General features: G+C 34.7%; 1 protein-coding gene across 13 annotated transcripts in view; it reads left to right on the top strand.

Moving 5' to 3' along the window:
• Positions 1-12779, top strand: part of ZNHIT6 (zinc finger HIT-type containing 6) — an 85429-nt gene that overhangs the window by 32885 nt on the left and 39765 nt on the right. For 11 of the 13 annotated variants that reach the window (XR_012034942.1, XR_012034943.1, XR_012034937.1 and 8 more), the window contains exons 7-8: positions 1146-1226; positions 2678-2755. Coding sequence is in view for 5 of the 13 variants with exons in the window: in XM_072834332.1 (XP_072690433.1) it covers positions 1146-1226; positions 2678-2755 (159 nt within the window). In the remaining 8 variants the exon portion in view is untranslated. Of the gene's footprint in view, positions 1-796; positions 873-1145; positions 1227-2677; positions 2756-12779 lie in introns of those variants that run through there. The other 2 variants (XM_072834333.1, XM_072834334.1) reach the window with 2 other exon arrangements.

The following is a 12779-nucleotide window of genomic DNA, read 5'->3' as shown; positions in this document are numbered from 1 at the left end:
TGTGATTCTGTTTGTAAATATAAGATGGTGTACTTTTTAGGAATACTTGCAGAGGTGGTAAAACTCTAAGGGAAATGATTAGCCACAGAAGTCATGATGGTGTTTATTTCTCCAGGCAGAGCAGACATGAGGAGAAAGATGCAGAGAGACTCGAGAGGGTTAAAAACTTTCTTTTTGTTAGAGTTGAGTGTTAATAGAGGAAATGAAAAATGACCCAAAATTCTATGCAAAGATTATCTTGGGCATGTATATGTGTATACTCAAAATTGAAATTAATTTATATAAACAGCTTTTTGTCCTTTTTTCATATTTGCACATTTTTAAGTATTCTTTAAAAATTTTAATGGTTATGTACTATTTGGTTCCTTGGCTTGGGAAAATTTTACAGTTGCTTTTTAAGTAATAGATTAACCGTATATTCACATTTTGCATAAGCTTCCTCTCTTTATAATTGTCATGGGGATTTTAGTGAAGTGAAGAACTTTATTATTTGAAGTTGTATACCAGACTAAAATCAGGGGAAAGGACTTAAATTTTATAGATGGGGGAATATAGCACAATAGCAGATATGAATATGTATAAATGATTGAAGAAAGTTACTCATTCAGAGCAGTGTCTTAATTTTGCTTTTACAGATCTGTAGTTCAAAACAGTTTGCGTATTTACCAGAAAGTTGAAAAGCCTGAAATACTTTGTTTCCAGGGAAAGTAGAATCAATTTTTTACCCGGTCTTATGATTTAGAATGAATAAACTGAACATGCACTGAAATTAGCATCGTTTTCGATCTTTTTTCAGATTTTATATTTCTGCAGCTTTCAAATATATTTCATCCTGCATTCTTTCTTCTCATCTGTGAGCACAGGTGTGTGTTAAAAGAGGCTTCATATTTTTATAATTGATTTATAGGGACCTTCTCAAAATATTGCTTTTTAGGACTTTTTAAGTGTGTCCAAGAAGTCTTTTTGAGCTTTTTTCCTAAGTAATTTTTGCTTTAAAGGATGTTATGTTTTGCCAAGAGTAAAATAAAAGGTGTGTGTTCAGTCATTTAAACAAAAAGCCACAAGATTTAGTAATTCCAAGTTAACACCTTTAGTAGAAAATAAATAATAATATGTTATTGTTTTGTTTTTTTGTTGTTGGAAAGAGTACCAGATGATAAAACTATTAATGAAATCCTAAGGCCTTATATTGATCCTGAAAAGTCTGATCCTGTAATTCGTCAAAGGTATGTCTCAAAAATCTTATAATTTTCTGAAATTATTAAAAATGTTGATGTACTGGTTATGTGCATATTAATTATGTTAAGTTAGGACTTTATTAGACTGTGATTATGTCAATGCAGTTTACTTTCTGTGCCATTTCCTTGGTGTTTACTCAAGGTTTTGTCAGTCATGGATGATGCTTTTGGATAGTAATAAAAACAGTACGTAACACTTAGTACTTACTGTTTTCTAGACATTCATTAAAGCAGATGATAAATATGTATTAATTAATTCCTCACAGTAACCCCTTAAGATAGATTACTGCTGTCATACCCATTTTGTATATGGGGAAACTAAGCCTTAAAGTGGTTAAATGACTTCATATAGCAAATAAGCAGGGAAGCTGGGATTTAAATCCAGGCAGTCAGTAGTGAGACTCTGCACTGTTAACTCTTAAATCAAACTTCTTTAAAATGGAATAAAAAACTAAAAATTAAGAGTTTCCAAGTAACTGTTAAAGACAGGAAATTCTGTTTCAGCCAAGTCTTCATAAAACTAATTAAGATACACTCTGCCTCCTGTCCAGAAATATAGTATCGACAAAAATGGTTAATGTAGCATAGTAGAAAGATTCAGTTATGAATATCTGGGCTAGAATAGCTCACTCTGTCCCTTTTTAGCTATGTGATCAGGAGTAAGTTACTTAACTTCTGGACCTTAATTTTTTATCAGTAAAATGAGAATGTTAATATCCACTAGATAAGGTGGTTTGAAGCTTTGGAAAAAAAAAAAAAAAAGCATATATCAAGTTCCTAGTACAGGGCCTAGCACACAGTAGGCAGCATTTAAAAAGAGAAACTATTATTAGAATGTGAATTAGTTTTCCTGAGCAGGAACCCACTTGACTTTGTTTTCGCCAGATGGTACCTACTTGGAATATGAATGCCTGGTTTGGTTCCAGTGTAACCTAATGTTTCAATGTTAGACTGGGTGGATTCTAAAATGTCTGATTCAATTCTAGTTAAATCTCATCTTCTACTTGTAATAAAGGTTGAGCCCAGACTGAACCAGATCCGTGACCCATATCAAGTAGTGTCTTTGGTACACATATAGTGGTTGAATTTCTTTCCTTCTTATTACTGATAATTCAGTTGTTATCATTGGTCATATGTTTGGCAAGAAGACAAAGTGTCACTAAATTGAATACACTTTTTAAAGATAAATAAAATGGCAAGTTTAATTTAATTTACTTAAATAGACATTTTTAATCTAAGATACTATACGGAGAGAAGAAAGGTAATTTTTAAAAATTCAAATCCTTCCTTAGAAAATATCTTTAACCCCTTTTCTGTGCTTGGATAGTTGGATTTTAAGTATTATTAGCTACTCATAAATGTTTAGTCTTCCATGGATACTATCTTGAAATATATTAAAAATCAGTTTTGTTTCCTTCAATATGACATTTTTATTTCAGGTTGAAAGCCTACATTCGCTCTCAGACTGGGGTCCAAATTTTAATGAAGGTTGAATATATGCAGCAAAATTTAGTAAGGTAAAATTGCTTCCCTCCCCATTTCTTTAAATATTTTCTAATTCTGTAATATAATTAAGTAGCCTGATTAGCTTAAGTAGCCAGTTATTATACTAATATGACTTCCAAATTAAAATTTTAAAATAATCACACTTAAAGGATAAATTCAGTTGAAATATTACTAAAGTTAAAGTATCTTAAAATAGCATTATGAACAAGTAAAAGATTCCTAAATCCCATTTGAACTTACTTCAAGAAATATTCTGGAGATGCCTGGGTGGTTCAGCAGTTAAGTGTGTATGCCTTCAGCTTAGGGCATGATCCTAGAGTTCTTGGATCGAGTTCCTCAACGGGCTCCTGGCATGGAGCCTGCTTCTCCCTTTGCCTGTGTCTCTGCCTCTCTCTTTCTTTGTCTGTCATGAGTAAGTAAATAAATGTTTAAAAAAAAAATATTCTGTACAACAGAGTTCTAATGTTCAAGTTTTTGCCTTTGGAAATACAAAAATTCATGTGACCAACTGAGCATTGCATATATTGCATTCTTTGCAGAGAAAAGTAGAAAGAGCCAGGTTATAACAAACCATATTATTTGAGACAGTTCTTTACTATGCTCTGTTCCTTAATAGAGTGGTGATACAGACTACACCAAACCATCTCTGAGAGTTCTGCAAAGTCTACTTTTGTGCCAGTTATGTGTCAGCATACTGAATTACAAAATACTGATCTTTGATGACCTTTGATGCTCTTCCATTGTTAACAAAACTACCAAAGTCAATTCAGACTAGATCTGGTCAGTCTCACCTATGATTCGATTTGTTAACATAGCTTAGAGGTTTTAGGATCCAGGCTTTGAAAGCAGAGCTGGGATTTCAGCCCAGCTTGCCTGATTCCAGTTATGTTAACTTGAGTAAATTATGTAACCTTACTTACCTTAGTTCCCTCACCTTTAGAATAGGGGTGATAATAGTAATTATAAGATTGTCATGAGGGGTGCCTAGGTGGCTCAGTCAGGTAAACATCTGCCTTACGCTTACCTTATGATCTCGGCTTGGATCCTTGGCTTGAGCCCCAGTTCAGGCTCCAGGGAGCCTGCCTTTCCCTCTCCCTCTGCTTGCCGCTCCACCCCCCCTTCTACGCAGACACGCGTTCTCCTTCTCTCTCTCCCAAATAAATAAAAATCTTAAAAAAAAATCCTCATGAGAGATTATGATAGTTCATTCAGCACTTGGTAAGTGCATGCTATTATTATTACTATGAATACAAATAAATGGATTCTTACAAAATGTTTACACATAAGATTACAAGACTTAAAGCTAAGAACAGATTTAAACACCAAATCTTGACCACCTTCTTTTACCAGCATGTCGCAAATACCCTCAATTTCATGTCATTGATCATGGTTCGGTGATGAAAAATTCAAGTTTTCTATAACGTAATTTTTCTTTAGACTTCTTAATTCAGTATATTTACATGCAGTTCATGCTTTAACTCTCCTCCTTCCCCCAGAAGATTTGGGGCCTTAAATGAGAAATGGACAGAAAGTTTTGTGGGTTTTGCGAAGATATTTATTCAGAGTTATAACATCCATGTTAACCAAAATCAGTATTTCTGAAATTGATAATCAGACATTTATGTAATTAGTGAGAAATACTGACATAAAAAGTGCATTTCAGTTTTACTTAGCAAAATCTTAAAGTAGATTTCATACAATTCATGTTTAAACAAAACAATTTGCATCATTCCCTTGGAATTTACCTCCTGTCAATCATTAAGTAATTTTTCTTTTTTTATTATGTTACCTCGTTCAAATTCAGTTCCTTAAAAAAAATCAGTTCCTTTCTTAACATTTACTATATTTAGTTAATTCTTGTAAATGTTACTTAGATTTACATGATGCACTCCTGTGGCTTCAGTTGTATAAGCCTGTTAATAGAACACTTTTGAGGGTTTTTATGAAAAATAAAAGTGCTTTTTGTATAGTTATCTCATCTCCTCTTCTCTAGGCCATGGGACTAAGATATACTCTCCCAAGTCTTCTCCTAACAGCCTGCTGACGTGTCCAGCATTCTAACACTCGTGCACCACATTTATCAACTCCTTGTCATAGACTGCACTGCCAGTATGGGGATAACATGTAAATGGCTCCAGAAAAATCGTAGAAGGGAGACAGTAAAAAGTGCCACCCATCAAACTAAATTGCTTCAGTTATTGCTTCATCATTTCCTTTGTTGTACTTATCAGACCTTGAATTATTACAAATAGCAGCCATTGACTATTTTAATGGCTGCATAAATGCAGTTGTTTTCTTAATAAGTATGTATTTGAAATACCATATTGCTTTTCTAGACTTAATAAAAATATTTATTTTGGTGAGTTTGGGCATCGTACTGGACATGGTCGCCTTATTTACCTAAACTGTTAGGCAAATAACTAATTTTCTTTACCAAAGATAAGGGAAACTACCTATATCATTTTGGTACAACTGCAAAGAACAAAAGGTTTGGATTTATTTTTCTTTTTTAATTTTGTTTTAGTTTATTATGGTTTTTATTTTGTTTCTTTGTTGTTCCCATTTTTATTTCCTTCATTACCAGAAAGAGGGTTTGGAATATTTCCATTTTAAGGCAAACCGAGGAGTGGCTAGTGAAGAAAGGTGCAAGCTCACCAAGCCAGTCAAACTTGACTCTTCGGCATAGTATCCTTGTCTTCCAAAATTCAAGGAAACCAAAATTGTATGTGTTAAAAGATAGGATACTGAGTATTTTAAAGTTTATAATACAGGACATACTGGGCTCAGATAGCATTCATTTTTAACTTGGAAATGTGTACTATAAATGCCTGAAGAGGCAGAGAGGATGGAGATTTTGAGATGGAGATCTCAGCATGTCCTGGCAGACCAGGGTTTTCCAGGAGAGTGGCTGGCAGAAATGCCTACAGCATGGCATGATCCAGAGAGGAGCAGTTGGGAAAATCATTTCATGGAGTTGCATAGAAAGAAATCAGGATACATTAGAGACCAGAACACAGGAAGATACCAGTCAGATCAGAAAGGTGTATTTTAACAAAAAGGGTAACCTGAACCCCAAGAAAAGTAAAAAAAAGTGCACTGAATTGAAGGTCAAATGACCTAATTCTAGGTACTCACCTTCTCTCTGCTTCATTTTCTTTTAAGGTCCTTTATTTTCTCTTATTTTATACTTTATACTTATTTTATACCTGAGCCATTCTGAATAGCATGAAAAGTATTTTGACTTTATCTTATTTACGTAAAAAAGTTGCCATCTGCATTTCCCCATTTGAGTTGTTTATTTGAACTCAGTGATCTATGAAAACATTAAAGAACAAGAAGGGGAAGTTTATAGCCTAGATCCTCAGAAACTCCAGTGAAGGAGTTTTTATCCTAAGTTGGGATAAAGTACATCATATATTTCTGATTTATTAAGTGAGCTTCATGATACAGTTATCCTAATTTCTGTACAACTTCACAGTTTTCAAGTATTTTCTAATCATGAATAATGAAATTAGATACTATGTGAATACATTTAGAAATAGATTTTCATTTGATGTTTTTAATTAAAGATTTTCAATCAGCGTTTTTCAGATAATTCATTCATAGATAGGATAAGATGAACGCTTACATTTGATTGTATATTTAATTACATTTGTATCATTAAAGGAAAGTACATTAAAGATTATTAAAGGTTTTAAAACATTAAGCTTCTAATATAAGATAAGCATGCTAAAATAAGAGGATTTTATTATTTCCTAAAAAGTGCTTATAAGGCAGAAACATGTAGTTTCCTTGTGGCTGTTGATTTTAAATGTATTCTACAATTTACAGCATTCCAGTGACTCCAGAGTAAAGTCTTTTTACCAAATTCTTGATGTTGCCAGTTTCCACTGGCTGTGTTTTCCATTCTTAGAGGGTTTATGACCGTTGTCTCATGATATACCTGGTCAGCTAGAGCAATCTTAAATGTTTCCCAATTTTTAGCTTTGCCATACCTGACTTTTGTTTTTAGATTTAGGGGATTATAGAATCCATGTCTAACCCTAAGGAATTTGCTGCTGATCTGTTTGGAGTTTTCAGAATACACGGTGTTTGAATTTGTGTTTTCTTATAAAAGCTAATATGACTTCTTAAGTAAATTCATGTATTCATTCACTTGCAAATGGTGATTCTCACTGTGGTCCAAGTATCATTCTGGACATTAGAGCGAGGAGAACCATTCCTGCCCCTGTGGAGCTTACATTCTCAGTGGAGGAGAAGTATGAAAGGTGCTTGTTTTAGTGGAGCACTCTTTATCTCTTGCCATTCCATTTCTTCACCAACTCTATTCTTAGAAAGTAACTGAGTAGTTTTGAAACAAAACCCATGTTGGTAATGTCAGGTACTATAAGAGGCGGTCATTGTATTTGCTGCTTTCTCAAGTTGTTACTGACTAAAGAATTTAGAGTAATCCCAAGTTTGGTACTGTTCATTCAATTGTAATTTCCCAAATCTGTATTCTATATTTTACTTATTAAAGGAACCATTGATTTCCCATAAAGAAGTTAAGGTATATTTTGTTAAGTTTAACAACTTTGTTGTTTTGATATTTATATAAGGTCATTTTTGGTTTTGGGTTTTTTGTGTTTTTTTTTTAGGATTTATTTATTTGAGAGAAATAGGGTAGAGCAGAGGGAGAGAGAGTCCCAAGCCCGCTTCACTGTAAGCGCAGAGCCCAGCATGAGGCTTGATCCCACAACCCCAAGATCAAGACCTGAGCCGAAATCAAGAGTCAGATGTTTAACCGAGTGTATCACCCAGGCACCCCTATAAGGTTCTATAGTTTTGATAAAGATGTGGCTTAAGATATTATAGGATAATTCTTTCCAAATTTACTCAAAAACCATTAATTAAGTACATCTTATCTTCAAGGTATATAAATAAAAACTGGGGTTTATACAAGAATGAGTTGAGTACAGTTCTATAGTGGGAGAAAACAAACAAGAAACTAAAGTGACAAAAAAAAAAAAAAGAAACTAAAGTGACTGACTGAGGTTTCTGGCATGAATCTGTTTTTCGAGAGATGCAGGTAGGGCCTGGAGAGTCTAAGGGCACATTGAGTTTTAAATAGAGGTGGCATCATTTTCTCAAACATTATTGTCAAAAAGAACAGCCTGTTTATAATACTCCTTTGTTAATAGGGTCCCTTCAGAGTGAGATTATATTATATTCCAGTAAGAAATAATAATGTTATCCTTTCAGAATACATGATCTGTGGAGAAGTAGACCTGATTCCAGACTAGATTTTGTAGACCAGAAGTCTCACCATTATAAACACTAAGCTTATTAGACCACTGCTTCTCAAACCTAGCCCAAATTATGAGATGTTCCAAAATAACCTCTTTGTTTTTATCCAGAAACCTACATCAACATAGGTTTTTTTATAAAGTCAAAATAATGTTATAAATTTGATTCAAACCTTGGAAAGTTATTAAGCCCATTTTCCCACCTGAAATTGGGGATCAGAACAGAAGTATTAGTGCATGCATTGTTATGAAGATTTCTTTGAGATGTTAGCTGCTTATTAGCACAATGCCTGGCACATAGCAGATCATTCTCAGTAAATACATATTATTTGTCTATTAAAAGGTGTAATAGGGGCACCTTGGTGGCTCAGTTGGTTAAGTGTCTGCCTTCTGCTCAGGTTATAATCTCAGGGCCCTGGGATGGAGCCCTGAACTATGCTCCCTGCTCAACAGGGTGGGGCTTCTCCCTCTCTCCTGCATGCACGCATTTGCTCACTTTCTTTCTCAAATAATAAAATCTTTTAAATTATAAAAAAAAAAAAAGAGTTGTGATAGCCAGCAGTGGACTATATTATGCATTTTTAAAAATAACAACTTGTTTCAGTAATTTCATATTTCTTAAACTTGCAGGAAGTACCCCAAGTTCAATATTAGCTATACTCCCAACATGCTCCATTTAACCACATGGGGGTTAGTTTGTATTTCTTTTAACATAAATCAGATATTGGGAGATTATAAGATTTGAGGAGTTTGTGTACTTAAGGTGTTATCAACTATTATTTCTGTATGATGACTCCCAGGTGTAGATGTATTTTCAACCTTTCTCCCAAATTTCACATCCTGGTTTGTAGCTATCTTGACTTACACATCCCATTAAATCTTCAACGATTTAGACCTCGTCACACCATATCTGTTTCTTCCTGGTGTGTGTATGTGTTGTTTTAAATAGAGATTAAATAGGTTGATTATGTTCCTGGTATCTAATAAGCAGTCAACAAATGTTGATATTTACTCCTTGTTACTGGTTGGTCATTCCTGTAGTGAGACATAAGACCTTAGAGCCATCTTTCGCTTCTCCTTACCACCCTGACTTAATGTAGTTGCCTCCATAATGAGTCTCTCCTCTCCATTTTTCTGAGTAGACTATTGTTTATCAGTGTTTGCAGTGGAGCCTATCCCTTCCCACCAACTGGATGTGATTTGCTTATCCTTTGAGCCTTAAAAATATGTTGTATTTCTCAGAGTTTCCTGCAATCATCTTATTTTTCTCCCAATAAGATTTGTCCTATTCAATGATAAACTCCCGTTTGAAGACAGTGACTACATTAGGCATCTTTTTATTTCCTGCAGTACTAAGTCAATGACTTTCCCACAGTAGTAATTCAGTGTTAATTTTTTAATATGTAGTATACTAATTCACTTAAATGTATATGTGCTTGCTATTTGCTAGGTGTTGATACCACTTTAGTGCCCCAGAGCAGGATTGGGACAACTTTTTCTAAAATGGCCAGAGTAAATGTTTTTGGCATGGTGGGCCATACAGTCACAATTGTCAACTCTATTACAGCACATAAGTATAGATATACATAATAATGTATGCTAGCACAGATAATACATAAATGAATGGTTGTGACTTCTGTTCCAGTAAGACTTTATTTACAAAACAATGGGTTGGATTTGGCCTGCTGACCATAGTTTGCCACTCTACTCTAAAGGATTCTTTTTAAGTAGGCTGTCCACCCAGCATAGAGCCCAAGGTGGGGCTTGAACTCATGACCCTGAGATGAAGACCTGAGTTAGAGATCAAGAGTCGGATGCTTAACCAATAGAGCCACCCAGGCACCCCTAAAGGATTTTTTTTTTAAAGGATTTTTTTTAATGGTTATCTTTGACTATATCATTTAATCAGTTGAGGGCTTCAATTCTCAATATGTAAAATGAGAGAGAGAAATAGAGATTATAACTGCCCAGTATAATTTAAAGTTCCTTCAGAAAAAGCAGTACCTGCTCAAAAGACAAGCTTTTTGATAAATGAACTTGACCTAAAGTATCACTGAGTCCCTTCCATGCGCCAGCACAGTGCTAAGCCCTAAGATTACTCTGGCATCTAAAAAACTAGCCCTCAGGACACCTGGGTGACTCAGCAGTTTGGTGCATGCCATTGGCCGAGGGTGTGATCCTGGGGTCCCAGGATCGAGTCCCACCTTGAGCTTCCTGCATGGAGCCTGCTTCTCCCTCTGCCTGTGTCTCTGCCGCCCCCCCCCCCCCCATGAATAAATAAATAAAATATTTTAAAATTTTTGAAAATTAAAAAAAATAAACTAGCCCTCAAGGAGTTCACAGTCTAGGAGAGAAGGTAGATAGATAGTAAATGCTACAAGAGTTATGTGTTTTATATATAAGGCATGAAAGGTGCCCAGTGGAAGGCATGGGTTTTTTGCATAGATTCTCCAGACTTGTCATTTTTTGATGGAAACACACACCAATTGCCTTCTCTCCACTCTGCTTCCAAAGATTGGCATATAAAGTTAAGAGTTTAGATTTTAAACCCAAGTCAAAATAAAGTATTATTTAGGCTTTGACTTAACGAGCATCACAGAAGATTAGAAGATTATTACTCTTCGTGGGGACACTACCCTATTGTACTTGCACAGATTATTTTTTAGCTGTTTCCTACTGTGTTGGTTGTAGTCAATAATTTTTGGAACACTTTTTTTTTTTCTTTTTTTGAAAAGCAACCAGCAAAAGTATGAGCTCTTTCTCTTGGATGATTTTATTTCCATCCTGAGAAGATGTTTTTTAAATAAAAACTAAGGTTACTTTACTTTCTTTGGATCTGTAACATGAAATATTTCAAAAATCATTTACAGTGAAATTAAAGAGGTAAAGATACTTTTTCCTATGCTGTTTTAGAGAATTGGTTTTGCCTGTGTAAAGGCCTCAAGTGAGACCCACCTGACCTCCTTTCGGTCTTCACTAACACACATCCTCCAATAAGCAAAGACCTTTTCTACTGTAGAGCAAAGCTGGCCTCCAGCTCACATAACTTGCTAGGATTCTGACTTTGCTGACTCTCAACTCTGCCTAGAAGATATCACCTCTCAGCCTTAGTTGATTCTAAGGGCCTGGTTTCTTGCTTGCCTCTTCTCATAGCCCTGCCACATCCCTCCTTTCTTTTCACCTAGCGCATATTCCCACTGGCCAGTTATTTCTTCTAACAATAATAAGTATCTCCCCATCTGAACATTTAACCTGTACTTCTTCTTTTGTCACAAAGTGCATCTCATATTTCAGTGTCCATCACAATCTTTTAGGACAGTTATTGGAAATACAAATTTCTAGCCTACCTTAAGAGGCTCTGGTTTAGTCAGTTTCACATAGGGCTGAGAAACCTGCATCTTTTTACAGTCTCTGCTTCCTAAGTTATCCCTGTGATCATACTTTGAGAAACACTGGCAAGGGTGATAAACTCCTTGAGGACATTTTTGGTTCCCATTCAGTGTCTGACATGTTTTCTGTATAATAATTCAGTTGAACTGTTGAAGATATATAAAGAAATATGTGTAATTTGATACTAAGATGGGTTTTTTGAAATCAGATTTATACACCTTTAAAATTATTAGTCCGTACCCTTTGCCTAATTGAATGGAACTGGAAAATTAAATGATCTTATTTCAGGCTTACAGAAAATAATTGAAAAATATACTTTGAAGATTTTCTAAGTAAGAAATTTATAGTATGCAGTTAAAAGTTAGGATTTTTAAAAATGTCCTGCCATTAGAAAGCAAGGTCTTGGAAGTTATTTTGAGAATAATGGTAGAGAATTAAATATGTTATCAGAGAACATTAAAGGAATTCCAGAATGTCTAAAAACAACATTAACTACTTTCAGATGTCATGTCTTATGAAAATTGCAGACTCCCTTGTTGCCTTTTAGTTAGATCCCTTGAAAGTTAACTGAGAAAGGGTTAGTAAATACAGCAGTATGCTCTTTAGATGGGATTACTTAAACTTCTTCATTTTCCTTTTGGAATTTGATTCTATTAATGAGTACTGCAGAGACAAATGGGGGAAATTACTTAATCTAAGAATTAATAGTAAGCAAACTGGGGATCCCTGGGTGGCTCAGCGGTTTAGCACCTGCCTTTGGCCCAGGGCGCGATCCTGGAGTTCCAGGATCGAGTCCCACGTCAGGCTTCCGGCATGGAGCCTGCTTCTCCCTCCTTCTGTGTCTCTGCCTCTCTCTCTCTCTCTCTCTCTCTCTCTCTCTCTCTTTCTCTCTCTATCATAAATAAATAAATCTTTAAAAAAAAAATAAGCAAACTCAAATATAGTAGATGCCATTATCCATGATTGCTCATCATGAGGTGTATTTCCAGTAAAAATTTTACTTCAAATATAGTATGTTTGTGTTTTGATCAATTTTATATTAGTAATTGCTAAAATTAATCAATACAGAACTATTTTTAACATTTAAAGCATTAAAATCCTAGGTAATAATAATAAATTTTTAGCTTACACAATTTTGTTACAGAAAAGTATAAATGGGTGATCAGTAAAAGATTTTCAAACATAAATGTATTAATCAGGGTAAAATTATTTGGAGACTTGGGGTGGAAATACAAGTTTATATATCTATTTTAAAAATACAGAAAAGTGGAAATACAAGTTTATGTATCTATTTTAAAAATACACAAAAATGCACAAAAGCAGCCCCTGGTGGCTCAGTCCATTAAGCATCATACTTTGG

Source organism: Canis lupus, chromosome 8 (genome assembly GCF_048164855.1).
Source record: "Canis lupus baileyi chromosome 8, mCanLup2.hap1, whole genome shotgun sequence".
NCBI classification, from domain to species: Eukaryota; Metazoa; Chordata; class Mammalia; order Carnivora; family Canidae; genus Canis; species Canis lupus.
Note: the sequence above shows the minus strand (reverse complement) of the source record. Positions and strands in the feature narration are given on the sequence as shown.